Raw genomic sequence first — 27574 nt, forward strand, 5'->3', positions numbered from 1 at the left:
TGTCAGAACTTATTCACTCAGTCCAGATCTTTTCTTTTTGGTTGCTATCATTTTGCATTGCCTGAATATTTCTTTCACTGTTCTTTAACATCCTCCCAAGTTCACCTTCACATCTCAACATGAGAATAGCATAGCTAGTGAGCCTCTACACCTTCTTTTAACTCCTCTTTAATCTTATCAATAGTTCATAGTTTTGTGCTTGTTGAAGATAATAGGTAGCAGGGTGCATTATTTCCTCTTTCCTGATATTTCCCTCTGTTCCTTTTCTCCATTAACTGCCACCTGGTCCAAGGAATGAAATGCTTGAATCACTATCCTCGCCCCAACTTTAATACTTACAGTTATAAGATCCTTGAATATAATTACATTAATATCACCTCTTTTATTCCTACCATCCTTTCAAAACTAAATTGATCTTCAGTTTTCCCTCTATCCAAAATATTGTACATCCTTCAATAAAATATCTTGAGTGGCAATCTGGATGCATGCCGTCAAGCTAGGGGATGGAACAAATTTATTTTCTTTGCTTTATTGGCTTCTTTGGAAATATACATTAGGGGCTTATTTCCTTAAAATGCTCTTTTATGTTCCTGAAACAATTTTTATCAAGAAATTCTCTTCAACCAAAATTCATGCCTCCCTCTCAAGCAATTTACTCTTTTCATGTTTGGCGATTTAACTCTCAACAATTCAATCAGGAAAGCACACTTCTTTTATACTTGTTTTTTATCATGAAATTTTGCTACAAACCCAAGTCGAACTATGAGAATCAGTAGTAAGTCAATGTGATTATGATGCAATGCCTTATTCACCTCATTCAGTTCACCTCCTTCTATCACATGCGAGGTGAGAATTCACCAAAGGAAAACAATAGCAATGAAATTCCAAAGAAGCAGAAGTTTAGTAGAAAGTTAAAACATTAGGGCAGGAGGGAAAACAAACGAGCAGTATTTTAATAGAGAAAGGGGCATGGTAGTGAGGACATTAGAAGGAGAATCGCATTAGTAAAAAAATATTTGCAAGAGAATTGATGATCGTAAATGGAAGGGTCATTGAACAAGGTGATGGCTTTGATTATCTTAGCTGAGACCCAAGATGGAAAATATTGAAAGTCATGAGAATGTAGCAAGTAGCATTTGGAATTAATCAAAAAATGAATGTTGGTGTTGACATTTAAGGTATTTTACCTATTCAAAGGTTGGTTATGGGTATCCCCAATGACTTTTATCTTTCGTGTATTGTGAAAATTTCTTTCTTTGTTACTTCCACATGCTGTCCAGAAAGCCTGTCTTCCATCCTCTCTACTGGACAACCAATATTCTTCCACCACAGCCTTCAACATCTCCCTACCGTTCAATATTTGCTCAATCCAGCTTCGCTGCCTTTTTTGCGATTTCCTCTATAACTTCTTCTCTTTGCCCACCCTTTTTAACGCATCAGCATATCTCTTCCTACATTTTTTCTCCATTTCCACCACACACATCTAAAAGTCTCACACCGTTAAGAACTAAACTCCATATTAAAGTTTTTACCATACCTTAACTCAGTGTACCCATCAGCTGCAACTATACTCATTGAGATAGTTTTTTCTCAATTTCATACTTAAGCTATCCATTTAAATCTTTGGGCTCTCAGCCACGAGTACTGATTTGTTGGTAGGCAGGCACATTCAGATCTTGCTCTTGTCTCACATCCACCCCATGCATCGTTATCCATAAACAGAATGAACAGTCCTGGTGACATGACTCACCCTTTTTTCCGAACAGGATCGATTTCAAATCAATCTCTCAAGATCCATTTACCAACCATGATTTTCTTTAAACACCTTTTAAAGTACTGAAAACTTCATCCACTAAAATTCTCAAGACTACGCTCACCTTCCTTGATTTATACCATTTCCCATGCCCCTCCTCAGAGAAAAAAGCCCAATACAACACCTATGTACTTATTTTACATTCTCATGCGTAAATGACCTCATATTCCAATATGAGGCAAAAAACATTTTACTCCTCAAGTTTTGCCCAACATTAACTTCTATTCTCTTTTGAGACAGTGAACCAAGGAAGAAGCAGATTATTGATTGAAATAAATCATTTGGGGCGAGCAACAGTTGAAGCTTGGTGGATACACGGCTCTGAAACAAAAATGCGTAATAGTAATAAGTGGGCCACCCAAAAAATACCTTAGAAATTACATCAGAAATGTTGAATAGGAAGGAGTATCAGCAGGCTATACAGAAAATCATGGATGAGGGAAAAGAGCTTAGTAATATCCAGGAAAAATGGAGATATGTCAAAAAAGGAAAATCGAAAGCCTCAAAAGAACTATAGGGTGAACTTGGTGCACTATAAAAGACAGTTAAAACACTATCAGGAAGTAAGAAGGGAAGATCTGTGTTAACAGTTAGAGAAAAGTTGGGTAAGATAATAGCTGACACAGAAAAGATTCAAGAGGGAATACATAGAACTGTGCGGCAAAGAACTTAGGCCAGCAAGGTTAGAGATAGAAAGAGAATATGACATAGATGAAGATACGAGGGTCATCCGGAAAGTAGTACCCGTTCGTGAAATAAAGACACAAAAGTAAATATTAACAAACATAAAAAATTTTATTTGAAAGAGGATACTTTAAACTACTTCTCAACATAATCTCCAAGCAAATTAAGGCATTTGTCATAACGTGTGACAAGTTTCTGTATTCCTGCTGCATAGTCCTTCGCCGCCAGCTCATTGAGATACGCGAGGGACCCATCTTGCACAAATTTTTGCATAATGCAGATGGTGTTTAACAATTTCATGAACAATTGTTCGAGAAACATTGGGAAAATGCTCACAGATGTCATCAATTGTGACGCGCCGATCGTTCCTCACGAATTCGTCAACTGAGCTCACCAGTTGGTCTGTAATGACAGACGGTCTCCCCGAACGCTCATCGTCGTGTGTGTTCCCCCTCCCCATGTTGAAGTTGCGACACCACCGCCGAACAGACGACTCGTCCATTACATTGTCTCCATACACCTCCTTTAATTGGCGATGAATATCACATGGGCGAACGTTTCTTGCATTGAGGAATTTAATCACTGCCCTCACTTCACAACTGGCGGCGTTCTCAATTTTTTTAAACATTGTAAACAATCACAGAAACAACACAGGCAATGCTAGCGTCACGCAACTTGGCTCAGAGAAGGCAGACAAGCCACTGAAGCTATCTGACCTCGTCCAGCGGCTACTCGCGTCGTCAGCACTTCATGCGGCACGAACGGGTACTACTTTCCGGATGACCCTCGTAGCTTAGGTCCAAACATACTTGATGATAAGATAGAAACAGCATTAAGGGAGATGAAATCAAATGAGGTTGTGGGGGTAGACAACATTCCTGCAGAATTACTAGAAGGTTTAGCAAAATTTGGGAGGAAGAATCAATATGGACTGATTTTTAGCATCTGTGAGAAAGTAATCTGTCTGGAAGACTGTGAGATCAGTGTTAGACACCCGGTTCCAAAAAAGGTAAAGGCTACATCATGTCAGGACTACTGAACAATAAGTTAATATCACCCACTCAGCTAAAGTTGTTCTCAGGATAATCAACTAAGGATACAGAGTAGGGCAAATGATTACTTAGGGGATGATCAGTTTGGGTCTAGGAAGGGGAGAGGCACATCCGATGCCATTGCAGTAATGAGATCACTACAGAATAGAGGAATAAAGAATAAAATCAGGACGTATTTGCTTGTATCATAGATTTCGATAGGGTGTTTGATAGGGTGAATTGGGAGAGTGTAATGAGTATCATGCAGAAAAGAGGAATAAATTGGAGGGACAGGAGGCTAATCCGCAACCTTAACATGTCTCTAACAGCTTAGGTGCAAGTGGGGAATGGAGAGTCCAGATGGGCAGTGTTAGGAAGAGGTGTAAGGCAGGCTCGCCCATTATCACTGGAATTCGTTAATTCAGTTAGTTTTGCTGAGATGACCAAGCTTTAGTTTGTCAGTCAGCCAAGGGGTTGCAAGCATTGCTGAGTGAATTAGAAATTCAGTGCAACAGGTATGGGATGAGAATCAATATTAATAAAACAAAGGTTATGCGATTTTCTAGAAAGAAAAAGCCTAAGCTAAACATTAAAATAGGAGGGCAAAAACTAGAGCAGGTAGAACAGTTTACGTATCTCGGTAGTGTTTTGGACCAACGTGGTCAGAGTAGTAGGGACGTAAGGAGAAGAATTGCGCTAGGCAAAGAGACTTTCACAAGGAAGAGGGAGTTGATGACAGGGACGTTGAGTAAGGATGTTAAGAAAAGACTGGTAAAAACTTTGATATGGAGCGTAGCTATGTACGGCGCAGAAACGTGGTTATTGAAGCAGGAGGATAGACGTAGACTGGAGGCTTTTGAAATATGGGTGTAGAGAAGGTGAAATGGACCAAAAGGGAAACAAAGGAGGAAGTGCTAGGTATTGTGGGAGAGGAGAGGGGATTATTGGTAGAAATCATACAGAGGCAAGAGAAATGGATAAAAATCATATTTATCAGCAGTGGAATGTTGAAAAATGTAATAGAGGGGACAATGCTAAGCAAACAAGTAAAGAGCAGGAAGAGGATAGTGATGTTGGACAGGATGAAGGAAGTACACAGAGATGAAAAGGGACTCTTAGATTAGGATTTTGATTTGTGTTTTACTAGGATTAGCAAAATATTTAATTGGTTGTTGTATCCATCCAAAACCCACCTTAACCAGTAGATTACCGATTGATTTTCATTTAAAAGGGGAATATCAGATTGGAATGGAGTAAAAGATATCTTTACTATCCAGACAGTTCATATTTTCACAAAATTTATAATATAGGTCACTAACTAAATGTCTTATGACAATCTCCCAAGTAAAGTTATTATTGTTCAAATACACTTTCATCCTAACTTCTTGGACAGTAACGTAAGAAAACTCTGGGTTATCAACAAAATTACTGAGTTTTAACTGTACCCATTGAAGTCATCAGCAGAGAAAGGATATTTAAATATAATTCTCCCTCTGTCTGCTTCTGTTTTTGTAATCTTTCGTGCAGCCTTATGCTGATAACCTGCCTTACTGATGTACTCTATATTTGCTTAATTCAGTCTCTTAAATTGCATTTATATAGGTCCTCCTAGTTGAATGGTATTCAGATAAAGACTAGTTAGATACTAAGATCATATCTTTCTTGTGAAGTGCAAAAACATTGAATTTCAGTTTTTCAAGATCATCAGAGAATCATTTTCTCTGCTGGATTACGTTGATTAAAGAGCTATTTTTGTACATAACAGGTTAATTTCTGCACAGTGGTGAAGAAAGTGGTATTCTTAGGGAATATCCCATGGCATATCAATACGGTCCTCTCTAATGAAATGTTTGAACGATATGGGCATTGTTCTAACCCAAGTATTCGGTAGAATCTGGTCAGCAACTTAGATTTGGAAGTTCTAAGGCTGGACCACTGGTCTGATAAGCCAGGATCTAATGTTAAGATTTTAATGTTTTTTCTCTTGGAATAGGAGCAATATTACATAAGATACTTACCAGTATAGTATGAGATATTTTCAATTGTAGTCATGTATAGTATATTTTGTGATATACTTTTCATGCTTCAATCCCTCTTTCCTAGATACGTAAGTGCTGAAATCAATACATTAATATATAATATTTAAAATTGGCCATAAAGATCAGGAATTTTTCCAGCTGTATCAAGAAAATGTATCTGTCACCATTGAGAGAATGGTTCAGGGATATTACTGTTGCCTAATTTGGGATTAGTTTGACTGCTAGAATATCAAAATACTCTTGCAGACAGTGTGTACTCACATTGATATGAAAAGTGGTTGATATAATCATTGTTGCTAAGAATGGTGAGTCATGTTTCATCCACTTAGTGACCATACTTTTGGTATTATGTCATTGCTGACTTTTGGTAATCAATTTTTTCATTTCACAGTAACTCTCTTTTTGATCTAAATGAAAAATTGTATTACTTAGTAAACCATTTTGGGCAACCATCGCACTATTTATTTTATTCGTACTTCTAAAATCATTATTTGGATAGGACTTCATATTTCACTGTTCAAGCATCAAACATTTTTCAAAATCCAAGATAATATTTTCTGAGAGTGAAGCATATCTGCTTTTATGATCCATTGACCTACGACTATATTTCTCATATTAAACCTGAGCCACTGTCCATTGATAAAGGCAAAAAAAGGTTATTAGGTAAATATTCACTGAAAAGAAATTCACTATACCATATTTTTTAATAAAATTTGTACATTTATTTTTCCAATGCTGAAGATTTGCTATTACATGCCTTAATCTATTTTTTATGTTGATCCATTGACTTGAAAATTAATAAATTGTAATGGCTCATTTCCATAATTTTAAGAGAAATTCTACACCTAATGCTTAGGATCATGGCCAATTCATACTTAGGTTTGAAAGGCATTATTATATACTCTGTTAAATGCTTTCATATAAGTTATGAGTTGGAATGTGGTCTCGCAGGACAGATTAATCAAATGAGGGGCAGATAACTGTGGTAATTAGTTTTCAAGTAATTCAAAGCAAAAAGCAAATTTTGCTCATTTACCACAAAATTGAATTTCAAAATTTAAAATCACTGCGCATAGTTTTCCTGACCATTTTGTAATGGAGAAATTTTGCATGAAAAATGTTCGAGATTGCATGAGCGTTTGATACTCGAAGTATCAAATTTTTTTAATTTTGTTGATGCACATGAGGCTGACTACATTTATGGGCTCATGCATGTTAATTAAAAGTTAATGGCATTTGCAAATTATAGTGAAATAAAGTTCCTGTCAACAAAAATTTAATTGTGAATCGAAGGAAATTCAATGAGACACCCTGGCCAGGCACTGAAGTACACCAGTGGCTGATGTAAGCCAAAAGGTTCTTACCATTTTTTAGTGCAGAGTGACACATAAGATAAACGTATAATTTGCATGTTGATTTATCAGTATATTTGGGCCTAAGCATGTTTTTGGGAGAAATATCATTAGCCAAAGATGTTTTTGGGAATTATTGAGTAGTTGAAATTTATCATTTTGAATCAATGTAATCTGATATTCAAAGCCAACACAGCTTGAACCAACCCAAATGCTGTATTCCTAGTCATTAGAATTCATTGACCCATCAATGTGCTAGTTTAGGATACTCCAAGAAAAGCCTTAATAAGCATTCATATACACAGAGTAGAGAAATCTATTTGCCTTCTGTTCTACCTGAAATTTTCCAGCTGACGAATCAAACTGGGAATAATGTTTAATTGATTCTATTCAGGGGTGCTACCATTAAAAGCTTTAATTCACTATAGAATAGCTCCCCTGTATATAATGCATAGTAATAGTATCTTAAGTACTATATCTAAAGCATTTATAAGACCTTAAGCATGATTTTTTAAAGGGAACATTTTGAATGTAAAAATGATAGTTGAAAGGTTGAGTGGCTGTGGAATATTAAAGACTGAGATAGAGGGGAGAATGTTAGGCTAACGAGGAAGAGGGAGGAAAAGGCATGCTGGATGGAATGAAGGGAAGCAGACTGCATGCAGCATTGAAGAATGCTTCCATGTAGTTGGGGGTGACATGGTTTATGAGGTTAGGCAAAGAAATAGAGGGGTGTTAAGTTTGTGTCCACTGAAAACCTACCTGAAACATAAGCACTGATAATTTATGCATCCATGATGTAGTGGGCATAGTAACCTTGGCAGAAGAAACTTTAAAGCAGTACCAGTTTATGTATCAGAAAAGAAGAAGGGTATTTGAATAAATTAGAACTGGTGATTATTAATTCTATGCATGCTTTAGTGCCAATAAAATCTGAATTTAGAAATACATATCAGTTCAATTGTTCAGGAAGCATTTATATAAAATCAGTAATTGTTTTCCCATGTGGTCTCATGCGGTCAGAATTCACCTCTTACATACGTTTTCCAATTGCAATCTCTGTTCAAGTGTGGCCTCATTTAATCATTCTTCATCATTCATGGCATCTTGCTCATTGTGTCAAAAACAATATTACTACAGTATTAGAGCCTCAGCTGTGTGTAAACTATATTTGTTAACTTCTTTGTACAACATGCTTTGACTAAAAGCTTGCTAAATTATTAGAACCTCTTTAAGTGAATGGAGGATCTGCCATAGTCAACATGCAATACTGAAAATGCCTTTTTAAAAACATTGGGGTAGTGATATAGTAGCAGGTCATTGACATTCTTCGATATATTCGTCATTAGTGGTGATAGGTGCATATCATATCAGCAGAGTCTCATACGATTACACTCAATTCATTAAGTCATTCAGAGTTTTATTATTTAAACAAAGGATTTTGCTTACTTTTTCCATCCTCCTTATAGTTAATCCCTCTGTATGATCTCGCTTCCACGGTGCTACTACCTTCGAAATTAGACGCTGCTCCTAATTCATGGTCGATTGCACATTGAATAAGAATAGGCTTTTAGTCATTGCACTTACATTACGTGGTAGGTTAATTGGCAGAGGGACTCATTCACACTTGGGGCACCACAGGCAGATAGAGCAATCTCGTTGTCACCAGTATGAAAGTACGACTCTGTCCTTCTTAATCATCAACTACACTGCTACTCCAGAAATCCGGAAGGTTTACTTGCGCTATATATACCTAATGGAAGAACCTAACGTGATTATGTTTTGCGGGATTTATTTTCAGTTTGCGTGGATATAGATCTAAGTTGAAAATAAGATCCAAATCAGTACACCCACCTTATCTCAGTTGACACACCATAATGGATGTGAGCTAAATAATCATCTTAACTTCTGCCCATGTATTTTGGTGATTGAGGTATTCCCCTAAAAGTGGTACAATGCAGGTTGTTTAAGTTAAAAATATATAATATATCTACGATCAGCATCAGGAATACATAATGAAGATCCATGAGTTACTCCAGTAGATTTAAGGCTCATTGAGGTTAGCAAGGCTATGAAAAAACATTAGATGAAAAAAATTTTTCCTAAAAATTATATTAAATATTAGTCAATCACTTTTTCAATGCATTTTTTTAAATTTTGAAGAATGAATTGAGTGTAGTCGTATGACACTCTGCTGAGTGAATATAGTCACCACAGTAGATTAGCCGGAATTACCTTGTATATTCTGGTTGACTTATATGACAGTTAATTTAGATATTTTTAACCCTCATAAATCTTTACATATATTTCCTCACATTTTAAAGTATACACATTTGGCATTACAAGTGAATAAAACACAATTAAATAGCCAAATATATATTTTGAATTTTTAATATTTCAATCCATAGAACAAAGAAATGTAATACGTTACACCATTACATTTTACCCTTTTCTAAAAAGAATTATGTGAAAGTTTTTAAAACCAAGAGGTTTCCGTCAATCCTAATAAGTTTACTAAACTTCTTTACACTGATCATTCAGTGTTTATCAATGCAGGAGCAATATAAAATGCAAGGCACAAAATCTGAAATGATATTTACTAATAAGAGCAGCACTCACTTTAAATTGCATGAAATATTTTTTTCCAATTATACTTGGAAAATGATTTGAGCCAGGAAAATCAATTATTACATGCTTTCCAGATAAGGGCTGCTTTGGAATTTTTCCTTAACCACTTTTCACAAAACATCAGCAATTTTATGGCCCACATTAATGTTACATTATGTATATAGTAATAAAATATGTCAGATGTAAAGCCATTTGAAATATCACTGAAGAAGGTTAATTTAATTATGTGCTCATTTAAGTAATATATTATTACTAATTTTACATGGTTAGTATTAGCATTTAAAATTCCCTGTGATGGGGCTGAAGAGAAATATACACAAGTGTAGCATGGATAAAAATTCTCTTTTGAGTTCACAAAAGTATACACTTTTCATACAAGGAAGGTAAATTGTTAATGAGAGTCCAAAAATATTTCACTAATAAATATTTACAGGAAGAAGAATAAGAACTATTTGTATCACACATACACACACATTTGCACATTCACAAAAGGTATAGACCATTCAATTCATTTAAGGGCATTTGGTACTTCTAATGTTTGAACATAAATTAAAAAATAAAAGGTCATAGAAATCAAACGATGCACGTCAAGTATGGCTGAAGATAAAGAATGTCAATTATGAATGCACCATACGAAGGAAGAAATCTTTGAATAAGACAAGATATGCATCAGGCTCTTTCAATAATGAGTCCACTTCCAGCAAGCTAACAAGTTTCAATCCCACCTGAACACATATCTTAATTTCCTTAAAACTCTCCTAAGCACATATGGAAACCCAACATTAATAACATACAGAGTATGGCTACTACTATTGTGTATCTTACATTTAAAACCAACTTATTTAGTTTTGGAAACCTAGTATGCAGCATACCTGCAAGCCATCTGTTAAGAACACCTAGGCCACCATTTGAAATGACATTGCAAGTATGCAACCTATACACAAACATAATGACTTTAACTGTGATTTCATTACAATGCATGTATTCATTGGAACAGAAATCAGGATTACTAAATTTGCATAAGGTGTAATTACATTCTTTAGAATATTAGCAGCGACAAGATCACTTCTAGGAAGTTGCATAGAGCTAGCCTTAAATATAATTGCAATTTTACAATTATGCTCATTGAGAAAGAGGTGTAAGGAGCCCAATATTGACATAATTAGGGTTTTGAAAAAAAATAACCTACTCCAATAGATTTCTCTACATTTCGATAAATCTCTGGAAAATTGCAAATTTGTTTTTCTCGCTATGCGGAACTTCCACTACATCTCACCTGAATCTGTTGAATATACTCCAATAGAATTGGCATAAATAATTAGTACCGTGTCTTTGTATATCTTGTATGTCTTACATATATTTACTATACCTGGATTTCATTATTAAGAGAAATAAAATGTGCTACTAATTATTCTGAACAGTTCATTAACCCCCCTACTTGGAGAAAGCTCATTACAGATAGATTCTTAGAGGCGATGGTAAAATACAGCAGCCTAGAGGTTGCCTTAAATGGTAATTCCCTCTTCACCAATATTCCCATTGGAAATTTCATCTACATAATCAGATATTTACCTCAGGTTTCTCTAACTTCCTAGTGAATTGCCTGAACAACTGGCTCTTTCTGTGGAATGGACATTGTATACTGTGAGCAGAAATGGTGGTGCAGCCATGAAATCCCCTCAATCATCAGTTTTTGGCAAGCTGATTTTAACACCGGAGATAAATGGATACCAAGAGATTATGTTTTGAAAGGAGCTGTAGAGTAGGAAATAAGCACAGAAATATGGGCCTTAAAAGAATCTCTTGGGAGGAGAAAACATAGGGAAGCCAGGCAGTTAAATACCACCATTTCATATGTGCCAATCACTTCAGAGAGGATTACTAGGGCACTCTGAATGTAATGTCATCACAGTAATTGACAGTTTCAAAAATATAGGAGACATTCAACCCAAAGCCAGGGACTGCATTTCTCATCTTGGAATGTCTAGCTACAAAGCCAGGTATGGAAAATCAGGTATAGGGCAAACAGGTTTTCAGCACCACAATAAATGTGAGGAATGTGGAAAATTGTATCTGTTTTCTCAAGGAACATCAAAGATCAGTGAAGTACTTGTAATTATGCCTTTCTGCAATTGGTGAGGCCATTAAAATTTTAAATATTCAGCTGGGTATAGATTGTGGCTATCAGTTCCACAGTACCCAAAAATGAATATATTGGCTGCAATTGGACCTGACTGACCAAACACCACCATTTAGGATGTAGCTGAACCAGCTGATACCATAAAAATGAAAGGCATGATGGGTTGACTTAAATTAGGGAAGGAAATTAGCACTTGCCTTACAAGGATCCTATAGGATAAAAGATGAGAATGCAAGAATTTCAGTGTAAAAATCATTCGCCTTGACTGGGATTCGAACCCAGATCCCTCAATATCCGGTCGAGTGCTTTAGCCACTTAAGCTACCGAGGCGTCCTCTTAAACTCTGAAATATCTGGGTTCGAATCCCAGTCAAGGCGAATGATTTTTACACTCTGAAATTCTTGCATTGAAATGCACATTAGCGGATGACTCCGTTAAAAGTTACTGTTGCGGCATCTCCCGCAGTTTCTTTGGAAAAGATGAGAAGTTTCAAGTCACCTTGCCTTCTAGTTGTATCGATAAATATGGGTGAACCTGAGAGTTAAGCAGTCTTAATAATGTAATTGTACCTGCAAAAATAGTTAAATTTTATTTTGAAAATACCTTATGGTCAGGACATGAGGCCTAATGGTATGAAACATTCTCACACAATCCTGCTATCATTTGCTCAATGACCCATTTACATAGAAGCTTTAATTGGGCCAAATTACTATGTATTTATGAGAAAATAACATTCTAAAATGAAATTTCCAAAATTCATGGCTCAGGTTTTGAAGTTGCAATGATATTAAGTCATCTTAGTGATAATATCATTCTCACTCTGGGTAATCATGAGTCTCATTACCAAATAATTTCACATTCTAATGATTTGATGTAGTAGATTATAATTAAGAAAGTTCCAGACTTATGTGATAAGAGTGGTACTGAAAAGGCACCCACTTGGATTGAGACTCAAAAATACCTCTGGTGATGTCCAATATATGAATGTACCATTATACCTGCACATAAATGGAAATAATTAATACATAATTTTGTCTTTATTACGGTGAATTATTATTATTATTATTATTATTATTATTATTACCTTTTATTTGCCCAGAGATCACAATACAAAAATACCAGGTGGGTGAAGTATGTACATGATATAAGGCACGTCAATGAGGAGCAAAGACACAGGCTCAGTTAAGATACATAAAAGAATAGATGCTCATAGTTACATAAGTGTTTGGTACAAACCCATGAACATCGGCTGTAACATGCACATACAATATCAAATTCAGAAAAATCATTGATCACAAACATGAATCAGACCATTACCATTGCTAGAAACTAAAAGTATGAACTTACTGGTCGGGAATATTGTTGAGATATTCATCAACCGAGTAAAACATATTGCGTTGTAGATATCTTTTTAGTTTATGCCTGAATACGGCAGTTCCCTGTGTATCCTTGATACTTTTGGGTAGTTTGTTAAATAATCTGATGCCCATTTCATTGGGTCCTAATTTCAATGCTTTAGTTCTTATATTCCCATAATGGAAGTCATTCCTGCCTCTGGTGTAATGATGATGATAGGCAGAGTTAAGAGAATAGTTGCCGATGTTATTTTTTATATATAGAATTAAAAACATAATGTAGATGCATGGGAGTGGTAGCAAATTTAATTCATGGAAAATAGGCCTTGATGGAGCATTGTAAGGTTTCCTGGCGATGATTCTAATAGCTTTCTTTTGCATTTTAAAGATGGTTTGAGAAATAGCAGCTGATCCCCATAATATTATACTGTAGGTTATATTTGAGTAAATTTCCCCATAGTACAAATTGAGTAGTACAGTTTTACTTGTAGTTTCATACAGGTGTCTTAATAAGTAGCAAGTTGAACTGAGCTTGTGTTGGAGGGCTTTTACATGAGTATCCCAAGAAATATTTGCACATAGAGAAATACCTAGAAATTTGCATTCTGTCACACGCTCAATTGATAGGTCATTGATTTTTACCAGCAGATCATCTGATATGTTCTTATTGTGTGTAAAGTTTACTATTTTACTTTTATTTACATTTAAGTCTAGAAGGTTGTCTGTACACCACTTGTTTATAGCAAGTGTGACAGACTTAGCTTTTTCCACAAGGCTGGGATATGTTTGTGTTGATATTATTATATTAGTGTCGTCAGCGTACAACACTGGTATTATTCCATCATTATTTGGTAAGCAGTTAGGTAGGTCATTGATGTAAATCAGAAAGAGGAGTGGCCCAAGGGTTGAGCCTTGTGGAACACCTTTGTTAACTTGGTATGCTTCGGATGAATATTTTGACCCATCAACTGATAACACTACTTTTTGAGTGCGATTATGAATAAAGGACTTCAACCAGTTTAAAGGACTTCCTCTAATTCCTATTCTATTGAGTTTAATTAGTAGTCTATTGTGGTTTACATTATCAAAAGCCTTTGACAAGTCAAAAAACATTCCAAGAGTTTTGCGTTTAGCATCTAATGAATTAAGTATGCTGTCGATTGCCTGACATATGGCAGTTGTGGTAGACCTTTCCGATCTAAATCCATGCTGAGAATTAGAAAGTAGGAAGTTTTTTTCGAGATAAGATGCTATTTGCATATACATGGCTTTTTCGAATATTTTAGCAAATGTATTTTGGACGGCTATTGGTCTGTAGTTATTCAAATCATTTACACAGCCATGGTTTTTATAAATAGGCACTACTTTTGATTCTTTTAATTGGGATGGGAAAATCCCTTGTATCAAAGATTCATTAATTAAAAATAAAAGGGGTGCTTTTATGGCTTCAAAACAATGATGAACAACTTTACCAGGAATTTCATCTGGGCCAGTACTGGATTTGTTTCTGAGTGAGGAGACAATAGTTTTTAGATTGGTTTCAGAACAGGGCTTGGCAAACATTGACGATGGTGCATTTGCTAAAAGCACATTGGCTGGAGAAGTAGTTAGGCAAGGAGCTGATACGTAGTATTTGTTAAATTTATTAGCTAGAGATGAATAGCTAATGGCAGTGTTATTTTCAGGGTTACAAAGTTTTGGGAGAGTGAGTTGTGGATTTTTCTTACCTCTACAGTCATTAATTATTTCCCATGCAGTTTTGGACTTGTTATTGGAATTAAGTAACTTATTATCATTATAGGTTCTTTTCGTGGTAGAAATCAGTTTACGGTAATACTTTTGAAATTCCTTATAGAGTAACCTTTGTTCATGATTGTTTGAACTTTTACTGGAGATAGCAAGTTTTTTAAGGATAGTTGAGTAATAACGGATCTCATGTTCTGCTTGGCTTGCATTCTGGAATGTTCTGCTTGCCATTTATATGTAAGAAATATTTAATCAATTCCGCAGTTTATTCATTTACAATTTCTGTTCATTAATCCAAAATAACACCTATGTCAATGCCTCCTCCATATAGGGTATTAATTATTTGAAAACCATTCTCACTTTGGTTTTTGGGGTTGCAGAAGTGTGAGGCATGCACTAGTCTGCTTGCATCTAATATCCATATGTCTCTTGGCATTTGGCCATGCCTCAAATCTCTTTGGTGAGGCTCCCTGTTTGACAAGCCCACTCATCCTGCGCCAATGCATATTTTCCCAGTTTGTTTTGGACCAGGGAGTTGAATGAAATACTTACAAAATTAGTAGGCTAATTCAGTTGGGTACAGCCAAAGAACTGAATGATATATAAAAGCTTTATAAAACTAGGGTCGACACTGTGTCATTGTTAATGACAGCATCCTGGTAAATAGTGACTGATATAGTTTTGAGAAAAGTACCTTCAGGGTAATTCTCTTTAATATAGGGTATGATTTAACCAAAAATATTGAAATTTGTTCGACTTAACACTGTGACCTACCTATTGAGTGGAGTCAGGTTTTTCAATATCATTAGTAGATCAATTTAATGTGATAATTAACTTAAAAGCTAAGTTGGACAATCAATTCCACCTTTTCATTTAGTTCACTGAACTTACACAGAATATATCGCAGATATTAACTGATTATCACTTACACAAACTGATCAATTACTCCAGTCTTTCACAGGTGTGATTGAACCCAGGCCCACTATGAAAGGAATCTTACATCATCTACTACACCACCCTCAAGCCCCTAGTTTTGACCTCTCTGAAATGGTTTGGATCTAATATGTTCTAGATTTAAGGTGTACACACCCAGAACTAGGTAGTTATCATGAATTAGAATGGATACTGCACCACCAGGGCTTCATAGTTATCTGAACGTGTATAGATGCTACACATCTGTACATGCCCATAATTATATATATTGTGCCTTAAGTGTCTATATCCATAGAAAAATAGATGGTAACTAACAATGAATACATAAAATCATAATTACCTGCGACTATATCTACCGCAAGTATACAGAAAATTAGAACCAGATGATTGAAATTAACAGTTAACAGAAGGATTAAAAAGGACAATATTTACAAGCTAACACATTGTCACCTTAATACTTAATCGCTGATTCCTATGTCAAAACGAGACAGGCTTGTGTGCCTTCTTAATAGCTATATAAATTAACTTTCACCAAATCAAATAAAACATGAGAACGAATGAAATGGAATTTTCTTGTTTCGTTTGCATTGTATCAGCAATCAATGCGAGTGCTCTACCCATCCTTTATTTATACCTACATGTACATGAAAAACTAAATTAAGTATATAAATTGTCTAATCTTTTTCTCATGGATATATGAGATGAAATGACTAACAGAAGCAATTTGAATAACATAGAATGCAATTAGAAAGGTATGCTTCCAGACTAATTTACTTTTGGGATTCTCCTTTAAATTACTGCATACATACATATGCAAATGTTTTGATTTTTTCCAATTTTCATTGAATATCTTTTAATCACTTGAACGTTTTGGTACAGAGAACAGGCACATAAGCAATGGGAAAATAAGGATATTAGATTTTTTAATGTATTGATAAAATGCTTATCAAACGCAACCAAGTGGTTCACTGAAGTACGCTAACCAAATTTATACCACTATTTTCATTATGGCTGAAACCCAAAATTGGTCAATACATGCAACCAAGTTTAATTTTTTACAACCTTGCTCTCTGTTAAAACATGGCTGAAAATTGGACCTACCGAACCAACAACCAGATGGGGGGGTAATAATTTGCTTTCGAACTTCTAACCACAAAAATGTTCAAATAAAGCAAAATATCTTAATTCTTCACTATTACCTTAACAAAGCCTAGTAGAAAATGGCTAAAATGGATTTATTTACATTTGTATATGCAATAAATATTTAAAGGGAACTTACATCAACCACATTTACCCCTACGTCTGCACAGATCTGCAAGTTCCCACAATTGTCAGCTACCTTATACCCCACAAGCTAAGCTCTCTACCGAAATTTGGACCCCCAAAGCAGGGGACCCTTAGGTAAACAAGACTTCATTTCAATTAAATCTTGAGATAATTTTGATGAGCCTCAAGCATGGAGGCAATAGGGAGATTTTGAATTGAAAACTCGTTTCCTGTTTTAGTTAACTTTATTTAAAAGTTTAACGTGAAACTGACACTTGCCAGACACGGATAAGATTGTCAGAGTATCCAGCAAAAAGTGTTTGTCCATCAGTTGACCAAGCAAGTGACAAGCACAACGGGGGCTCTGGCTTGGCAGTCTGAGACAAGACTTCTGGCCTTAATTCTTCAACCATGTCCTTGCTCTCCAAATCCTGAAATTAAAAAGATGAAAGCAACTGTAATTGGCGATAAAAAAACAAGAATTCTCTTAACAGAATGAACGAAAAGGATACATTAATTCAAAACTACTGCTAGCATTGATCACAGATTCCTCAGGGTTAAAAAAAACTTGGCTGCCACAGTTAACACTAGTGCTTAATTTAAAAAATATATTCTAAACAACACATGCAGAATATTCCCTGTAATATTATCTGAATATAGTCTTAGCAATTTTAGTAAATAGAGTAGATTAAAATTATTAATTTTCAATTAAAGCATATCATCAAGAGTAATCCAGACATTAATTGGGGTAAGTGAATGGTACACTACAACAAAATACCAACTAATTCCCCTATGATACTCAAAATTACTTAGAAGAACGAATAAAAATAAATTCAATGTTTTCACAACATGAAAATAAAGCAATAGTCAACATTACGAAAATGATAATACTCTTAACGTAGCATATAGCTAATGAGTCAGCAAAATCCTACCGAAGTTAAACTCCAATAACCTAATTGGCTGCTTGCTTTGGTCTTGACCCTTATAATACACACATCAATGATGATTCTCACATACTCTTGAGTGCAACTCATGTACACTACTTGATCAATAAAATTTCATTGCATCACAGCATTCTGCTTATAAGTATTTCATAATTCCTCAGTTTGCCTTCATAACACTACTTGACGTCTTGATTGGGAAAGCTTCATACATAATTACTAAATGCTAACTTTGTATTTGCGAACAAAGATGTCGAGTGTGCACATACACAATTCATTCCAAACAATTTTACTTTATTTGTATACAAAATTCAGTCATTACACAAAACCACTGTACTAATGAGATCTAGGGAGGGTCCTGAGAACTAAGAGTATCCATTCACAAAACAAAGAACAAAATGACAATACATCCTAACAAACAATTTACATTTTCATGTTCCTCATTTCATTTCTCAATACTCCGTGGACAGTAGTCCACGGTCTAGTTGTAGTACAATCAGGTTTATAAACAAATTAATTCTAGGTCCAGTTATAACATGCTTACAAATCTTAATATAAAATAGTTTTCCACCCTCATGACACCCCAGTATTAAGTTATCTATTCATTGACATAAACTACCCTGCACACTGTAAAATTCAACACGCCAAGCATTTTATGGTTACCTTTTAGTGATGAAGTTAGGCCAGGGGCATTTAACAAAATAGCAAACAGACTCAAAGACTAAGACAAAATTCAATTACAGATCCAATATTTTCGCTTAGTGTTATACCTTAGACTATATTCCATTAATTGGACGTTATAATAAACATATCGACAAGTTACACCAAAAAACTACTTACCCAAATACGAATGCACGGCCCAAAAGCAGCACACAACCAGTATCGATTAGGCGAGAAGCAAAGGGCTGTAATTATGTCATTGTGGTCCAAAGTATGCAGATACTTTCCATCATTAAGATCCCAAAGCATGGCCTTGCAATCCTGTAAATACAAAGAATGGAAGAATTAAGTCTCTCAACTGGCACTAAATACAAAACCAAACGATCGCCAAGTTAACAAGCACAACTTGAAATTTTAAAACTGGAGTCAACTTAATACTCGGAAGGTATTTACGATATACGTTAACCAGCTACAAGATGTACATAGCCAGCTAGATTCAGGAGTGAATAAACTGTGGAAAGTACAATTTAACCCTCAATGCCAATTGAACAGATAATTGGCGCTTGTTAGGCCATTCGGTGACTGAAGGGTGTATGATAACACGCCCCAGTGCATAATGGTCTCCTTTTACTTTCCGAGTACCTGTAGCACTGAGTATCAATCCACAGATAACCAGTGACTCTAAGGCTCGGACCGTCAACAAAGAAATGTGGTATAATTGTAATCAAGTCTAAAGGCGTACTGAGTTCCAGACCCAACCATCAAATACATAACTGCAAAATTATTGGCATATAATTGATAGAACTTTAGACGCGCCCTTCCTTTCAGGGTAATAATTACAGCGTGCTAACTCACATCGCTGAGAAATTGAGACTGGATTTTCTACGCTCTTAAGGGATTCAGGGCACACATCCGTTGATTTGTAGTTCCTCCGGTCTCAAACAAAAAACCACACACTGCGACGGGTGTTGATAGGCATCAAATATACGGCGAGGTAAGCAAACTTTTACAATTGACTAACGGTAACATGCTTTGTAATCAACTTACTTTGCCACCGGATGCGCACAATGATCCATCGGGCGAGACCGTTACTGTATTCAAGTACCCCTGGTGACCCTTGTGGTTCGTCTTCAGACGGCAATTTGTGAGGTTCCAAACCTAGAACAATTTGTTTTAAGATCCAATTACTGCCAGCTCAAGTTAATGCACGCTACAAAAAATAGCTCGTCTTCATCAGTCCCATATCCGCAAACACTCACAGTAATCGTGTAATAAAATGAATGCATCATGTGAATAAAACGGAAAAAGCCATTAATATCTTCATACCTTAACGACCTTATCCCAACCACAAGACACTATGATGGGATTCTGATGATTTGGAGAAAATCTAACGCAGGATACCCAATCAGTGTGGCCTTCTTCCTGAAAGATTGAAAAGATTATATAATTAAATTGAGCAAGGTTAAAACATGATTAACGCTAAAACCATTTTACATACCTGGATAGTGTATTTACACTCTGCCAACGTATTCCATAATTTGATTGTCTTGTCCCTGCTGCCAGACACAATTTGGCGATTGTCTACAGAGAAAGCAACGCTCAAGACATCCTGAAACGGACAAGAACTTCAGAAATGGAACAATTAACAACGTGAAAGATCGAAGATAGTCCGCTGCCACGTGGCCTTGTCGAATATCATTCAATCATCAAAATTTTAGGCAAGATACTTACTAAATGCTCATCCCCAGCTCTTCTATCAATTCAAAAAAAAAAGTAAAAAAAAAGCTTCCGTAAAATCAGAGCTACCCAAGATTTTTCCCAAGAATTTACGTCCATGAGGAAGGCTTTCACACCTTAGTATGGTCTTCGAAGCGTCGGGTAGTTCTACCAGCAGCAAGATCCCACAGGCGCAAGGTTTTATCCCATGACCCGGACAATGCATAATTTCCATCGGAAGACAGCACCACATCACTCACAAAATGTGAGTGCCCATAAAGCCTCTTCTGAGGAATTCCATAGTTAGTTTCATCTCTTGTTAGCTTCCAAACAATTAGAGTTTTATCTAAATTGAATGAAGAGAGTAGTAAATGAAACCCAACACTGAATTAAAACCTTGTCATGAAGTGACACGTGTTCGATTTCCCTTACCTCGAGAACATGAAAGAATGGTGTCTTGGTATTTAGGGTTAGTAGCTATTTGCGTAACCCAGCCATTATGCCCACGAAGTGTTCCTCTTAACTGTAAAGATTCTGCCATTTCTGTCCTTTAAGAGACGCCGATGGCGTTAATATTCACGGATCTCGTGGCAGCCAACTTTCTCGTACGAGAACTAACCCCAAAAGATGGCTACCGGTTAGAATGCTAGAAACCCTGCGGATGGCGGTATAATCGCATGGTTGTAGTGTCATCATGCGGAGAACACGAAAAGTAAAGTAACAGTTGACGAGTTGTTACCGAAGTGTAAAATTATGCATTAATATTATATTTATTTATTTTATATTAAGTATTTGGACTTCGTGGAATATTCTATATCCATGAAAATTTGTAAATTTTTTGTTTATAAACTTTCATAAAATTTATTTCAATAGTTACTTTAAATTCCAATGCTCCAATTTCTCATTCAAGGAAAGTAGGGTTGAAGAGTTAGTAACTTATAATCAATTCTCTACGCATATCAGTAGTTTGTGTGGGACACATTATTGGAATGGGCACGAATATCTGAGAATATGTTAATCCCCATATCGCGAAGTATATTTAGATAAAGGTCATATTTAGTTGCAAAAGCTGGTGAGCGCTGCCATAAGCACAATCGAAAGATTAAATAGTTACTTGACTGGGTGGGAACCTACACATTTTAAATTCAGTGTATTTTCTAAATTTCTCTCTGTTACTTGATAATGCCTTGTTCTCCGTTCATTAAATACTCTAGTTATCATCGGAACTTAATTGTTTTTCGCCTCATTATCCAGAAATTACCGCCACATCGTCATCATTCCTGTGATTGGCAAAGTCATTTAGGCTACTGGCAGTACCCAAATACTTACTTATCTAAAATGAAAAAACTTACTTAGCTCCTCAAAATTTGGCTTTAGACCTGGAAAGTCTACTAAGGAAGCAGTTGAACGTCTTAAACCAAGTACTGAGTACTTCGGAAGAGAGGCTGTGCTTATATCTTGGTTTGACTTCTCCTCAGCATATTATTGTGTAAACCTCCGAATCCTCATGCAAAAACTGCAGTATTATGGCATCCAGGGCTAAGAACTAAAATTCATGACCTCATATTTTAAATACCGCAAACAAATGTTAAAAGTTATAGCTATTAATAAATTATCTTGCGAGTAAAAACTGGTGTACCTCAGGGGCGCACCAGTATTACGTCCTATGTTATTTCTGCTGATGATCAATGACTCACCAAGTAACATACCTGCTGATGACTCGACTTAGATAAATGAATGTAAAAATCCTGATCAGGCACATGAAGAAATGGAAGACTGTCAACAACAAGCTAGTGGATGGTTCTCGGCAAATAAACTATTTTTAAATTGTTAAAAAACAATATCTTCTATGTGAACTTAGAAGTGCTGGTAAAGATCTGTCTAGCTCCTAGCATTTTTTATTGACTCAAATCATTCTTGGAGAAGTCATGTAACTGCAATCTCCAAGAATCTCTTCCTAATCAGGAGGCTTAAAAGCTGTACTCCTGAGGAACATTTGAGACTTGCCTTTTTCGTAAGTTACCTAAATTTTGGGCTAAGACTGGGGACACACAAATGACAAAAAATCTCTGCTTATGTTACCAAAGAAAGTAGTTAGGATTATAACCAGCTCTGGCCATCATGATCACTGTCGTCCATTATTTGTTAGGATAAGAGTGAAAACGTTCTTTAACATATGCATTTGCCATTGCTTAATTCATGTAAAAGATAATGTAAATAACTATGAATTAATAGGCAATATACACAACCATATTACAGGGTCAAGAAATATGTTAGTCATTACCCAATGCAGATTGTCCAAAACCTTCAATCAGTCGGATAAACTTGCCTTAAAATTCTATAACCAACTTCCCCATACTGCAGGACAGACTAGCCATGATAGGTTTATTGAGGATTGGTTGATTGCAAACCCCTTGTATTCTTCAAGTGAATATTCTGAACTGGACTTCTCAAAAGTGAAATTATATTACATGTGTGTCTCTTCACCACAGTAATGAATGTATGTATTTATATGTTTTTCTTTTGGCAACATCTATAGTGGTAAGTGCTGCTCTTTGATGAATAAAGATTGACTGATAAACTCTATGTTGGGATTTGACCAATTTTCGTCCATATTATTCCCAGTCTAATGTTGTAGAGGTTCCAAAAAAAAGCGTGCATTAGGGAAGGAAGTATCTCGGCTTCATTTCTTGTCATTTTAAAATTCAAATTTTTCTCTATTCTTAATAAATTTGACTTTTATTATGCCGTTATGGTTTTCAAAGGTGTGAGTTGTTATTATGTTAATTTGCCTTGCATCTCTTAACAATCGTAGTTGCAATACTGTATTGTACTTGTTTTTATTGCTGAAGTAAATAAAGATAAGTGATCAATTAAGTACATGAGTGCCCATATATTTGTCTAATTGAAGCTGTAGGTGTGCCAACAAATTAGACATTAACAAGATTGTCAGATGTTGTAATATCTTAAACGTCATCATGTTTTACCTGGTTGTCCCTGTAGGCAAATTCAGGCTCTTATAATTTTTCTTTAAATTATGCTGCATAACCTGGCATATAAGTACTTTAGTGATTATGTAAACCCTTAAGGATTTGTATCTTGTTTAACTATTAAATATTACTTGATGACAGGGACGAAGATTATTAAAATTTTCTTCTAAATAAAGATTTATTTTCAACTACTTTCGATGTACAGTATCATTTTCAAGTGAAGTTCTCACTGTACAGAGTCCAATATATATTAAGTATTGGAGGTAGGGAAACCAGGGTGTCTCCACATGCTGGGAGAGGCTGGTGGGAAATACCGAAGCTCTTGAGGGTGAGAGAGAAAAAGGTAAAAATGGGGGTGGAGATTAAGTGTTTATAGAGGAAGGGGGGAAGACAAAGGAGTAAAAAGAGTCCAGTTGGTTGCGATGAGACAGTCCTTTCCTCATATCTGAATTCCTTATGGTATCCATCGTCCTGTCAACCCATGGTGGGGTGAAGGAGAATGGCGGCCTGTGGTGCTGGGTCTAATCCATTGCCAATCGGTCTCTTTCATTAGGGATCATCATCCAGGTTCCGAGAGTCGATTCACTCCGCGGTTGTCAGGTTGGTGTCCTCCAGTGTTGGATTGGGACTAAGCTGTTGTGTGTATTCCTGGTCTAAAGTAAGAGTCTGTCCATGGGAAGGGGGGGGGGGAAGGAGAAGAAAGGTCCATTCTCCATTGGGGTAAACCCCAGTTGTTCAATTGTTGGTCTTCGAGATGACACTGCTTTGAGGGATGGGGTGAGGCAGGAAGATGGAGGGGGTGGATATAAGTTTCTTGTGGGGACAGGTGAGAGATGGATTAATTGAATTTCATTGCAAGTAATTGGGATTGAGACTGAAATAAATTGTCATTTAACAACTAGTTATTTTGGATCCTGTGTTGAATTATTTATCATTGCTCTAAGGCATCCACGAAGGTGGTGCCGGAAGTACCCGACCCAGCACAAAAAACACAAATATTTTGGAAAAAAATTATTTATTTTTCCACATAATTTCCTTGCAGCTCTATACACTTTTCCCAGCAATGTTCCATAAGTTCGATACCCTTTTTAAAATAAGAACCTTGCTCCTCAAAATAGCCATTAACTGCCCACATCACTTCTTCACGCTTGGAAAATCTTTGACCGCCGAGCCATTTTTTTCAAGTTTGCGAACAGAAAATAATCTGAGTGGTCTTAATCTGGTGATTAGGGTGCATAAGGTAACAATTCACACTTAAATTCATGAATTTGAACCATTGCAATAAAGGATTTGTGAGATGGTGCATTGTCTTGATGAAACAACACTTTCTTCTTAGCCAAATACGGCCGCTTTTGCTTGATTTCTTCACTCAAACGTTGCAAAAAGCTTGCATAATACTCGCAGTTAATAGTTTTTCCTTTTTCAAGATAGTCAATGAAAATTATCCCAGGCACATCCCAAAAAACTGACACTATGACCTTGCCTGCAGATGAAATGCTCTTCAGCTTCTTTGGAGTCGGTTCTCCGTTTTGAATCCATTGTTTTGATTTTTCTCTTGTCTAGGATGTGAAGAAATGGACCCCTATTTCATCCATAGTAAAAACTTCGTTGGAATTTTCCACAGTTAAAACTTTATTGCCGACCATGGTTTCGATACACTGTATCATCATCAGGTAAACAGTATCGAAGTACAGTGTATCGAAACCATGGTCGGCAATAAAGTTTTAACTGCAGAAAATTGCAACGAAGTTTTTATTATGTCTCAATTCCACAACATCACGCCTGACTCTTCACTTTTCGTTTCATCCATAGTTATGAAACGGTGCAAAAATGTTGCTTTTTTGCCTTGAAATTTTGCTCAACAATCAATTGAAACATCTTCACGACAATGGTTTTACTCAAGTGTGAGCACCCATCTTGCACACAGCTTTCTCCCGTCCAAATTTTCAGTTAATATGTAATGCACACCACTTGTTGAAATTCCTACTATGCCTGCTACCTTGCACACTTTCAGTGGACGATCATCCAGTATCACTTGGTGGATTTTCTTCACAGTTTCTGGTGTCGTCACCTCATTTGGTCGACCAATGCGATGCTCGTCTTGACAGCTCATGCGGCCTCGTTTGCACTCTGCTCCTCAATATTTTACCGTTGTACACAAAGGAGCAGATTCACCCAGAGTAGAATCCAGTTTAGATTTTTTATTAGTTGGGCTGAGGCCTTTCAGATAAAAGTATTGCTACATATAACAATGACCAATTTTCTCCATTTCCACAAATTCACAGAAAATGTTCAATATTGATGGCTGCCAAACAAATACTGAAACAACATGGCATCTTCAAGCTTGAAGCATACGCCTTATAGATAGCATACTTTCTAATACAGTGATATTTTTCGAACAACTACCACCATCTCTAGGACACGCCGGGTACTTATGGGACCACCCTCGTATGTAGTTTCTTCCTTTACCATTTGACGAGTAGCATTTTGGGGTTGAAGTTATATTTGTGATTGGTTTCAATTATGCATTTTGCGACCATTAAATATTCATCTCCTTCTGAAGACATTTCCGGTGATCATTTGCTCTTGTTTGAAAGTCTGCCTGTTTGACCTATTTATTTAGCTAGGCAGGAATTATACGTCAGTTCATAAACTCCACTTTTCTGAACTCTGTCTGCTTTGTCTTTTGGATTGCTCAATAGTTTAAAGAGATTCAAAGGGTCAAAAGGAAATTTTGTATTTATCTTTAGGGAATCTATTGGCTATTTAATTTGACAGATGGCCAATGTAGGGGATCCTCCACCAACACTGTGAGTTTCAAGTGGAGGGAGATGTTTCCAGGGTTAACTAAGTTAAGCTCTGTAATGCTTTGGTTTTTTTCTGCTTACATAATAGGGTGTCTATTGGTCTATACTTTATCTGTGGTTAATGAGTATTGTTTTTTTTTGGTCTTGTTATTTTTCGTGGTGGGATTTGTTAATTGGAATGTTGAGGATTCTGTGTTGCATCCAGTGGAAGCTGGCTAGTGTTCGTGCGATAGGGTGTAGGGAGTCATGTGATATAATTTGGTCTGTGAATGAGGACTTCCTGTAAATTGAGAACTAGTGTTTTGAACCCCCTCTTCCGATGGCTAGGTCTAGGAAGTTAATCGAATGATTCTGTACTGGTTCTATAGTAAATTTATGTTTTTATGTGGCGAGTTTAAAAATGAAGCTAAGGTGTCTAGTTTTAATTAGAAACTAAGGTGTCTATTGGTTCCTTCCCAGCAGCAAAGACTGTCATCTATGTAATGGAACCAGTATATGTACACGGGTGGTCTGAGGTCTGGTTGCTTTTCTGAGGTCGGAAACTTTACTGACCACCTTCATATTACATTTTTGGTTAAGATTTTGGCTGAGTTGAAGATTGTGTTTGCCAGATTTTCCATAACCATTTCCATTAATAGAGGTGAGAGGGAAGAAGCCATTGGCCAGCAATTCTGGTTGTTTGTAAAAATTATTACTAAACATGAAGTAATTTTCTTCTACACATAGGTTTATGAATGAATATATTTTATGGTTTTTTCTTTAGGAGCATCTGTGCACTGTAGAATGTCTTTTGCCAGTTGAGTGGTTTGAAAAGTGGGGATAGTTATGTTGGTTTTGTGTACTTTCGGCAGTCCATTGAAAATAGTCGGTATTTTCCATTCCCTGGAAATAGTGATGTGGGAGTGCTGCACTTGTTTTGGGTAATGAAATCTTCACACTTACGTATGTAATCTTCTTGATTCATTATTATTGTTCCGTTTTGTAAAATTGTAATAGTCTTTGGCTCTGTTATTATGGAACAGTTCCACCACATCACACAATCTGTAATTTAAAAATTTTCCTGGTTTTAAGAAAACATTAGTTCCCCTTCTTACTCAATTCTACTCTCTGTCTGCTCCTCAGTCATTAGCTATGACATAGTCTCCATCCAAATAACTTACTGCTGCCCCGAACTCTTGCCAACTCTCACACTTTTCTCCCCCCTCACACCTTCCCAACAAGTGGGTTTACCCTTGCTTCAGAATTGCATGCTCTCCTGATGTCACATCACAATGAAGCTGAGGTGAGCCAAGAAACTAGTCAATGTGGACTTAAAAAGTGTTTCCTGTGAAAGTTTAGCAAGTGCTGAAGTTAATTGCAGGGAAAGTAGTTTTGTAAATTCCAAAAACTTGTCCATTGAGGCAGGAGGCTTGAAGTATAGGTATTGGAAGCCTTAGAGATAAGTTTCTGGAGATGTTGGGCAAGAAAAAATGT

The 27574-nt window shown here is 36.2% G+C and overlaps 1 protein-coding gene across 1 annotated transcript; it reads right to left on the reverse strand.

The window, feature by feature from the left end:
• Positions 1-17213: 17213 nt before the first annotated feature.
• On the reverse strand, positions 17214-20944 carry Rack1 (Receptor of activated protein kinase C 1). The gene is made up of 7 exons (XM_071596642.1): positions 20737-20944; positions 20442-20650; positions 20087-20197; positions 19915-20010; positions 19636-19746; positions 18769-18909; positions 17214-17418 (listed from the first exon to the last, which is right to left on the reverse strand). The coding sequence occupies exons 1-7, from the start codon at positions 20843-20845 to the stop codon at positions 17245-17247; spliced, it is 951 nt and encodes a 316-aa protein (XP_071452743.1). The 5' UTR covers positions 20846-20944; the 3' UTR covers positions 17214-17244.
• Positions 20945-27574: the final 6630 nt, after the last annotated feature.

The sequence above is a fragment of the Hetaerina americana genome, unplaced genomic scaffold (assembly GCF_022747635.1).
Source record: "Hetaerina americana unplaced genomic scaffold, ioHetAmer1.1.p SCAF_8, whole genome shotgun sequence".
Taxonomy (NCBI): Eukaryota; Metazoa; Arthropoda; class Insecta; order Odonata; family Calopterygidae; genus Hetaerina; species Hetaerina americana.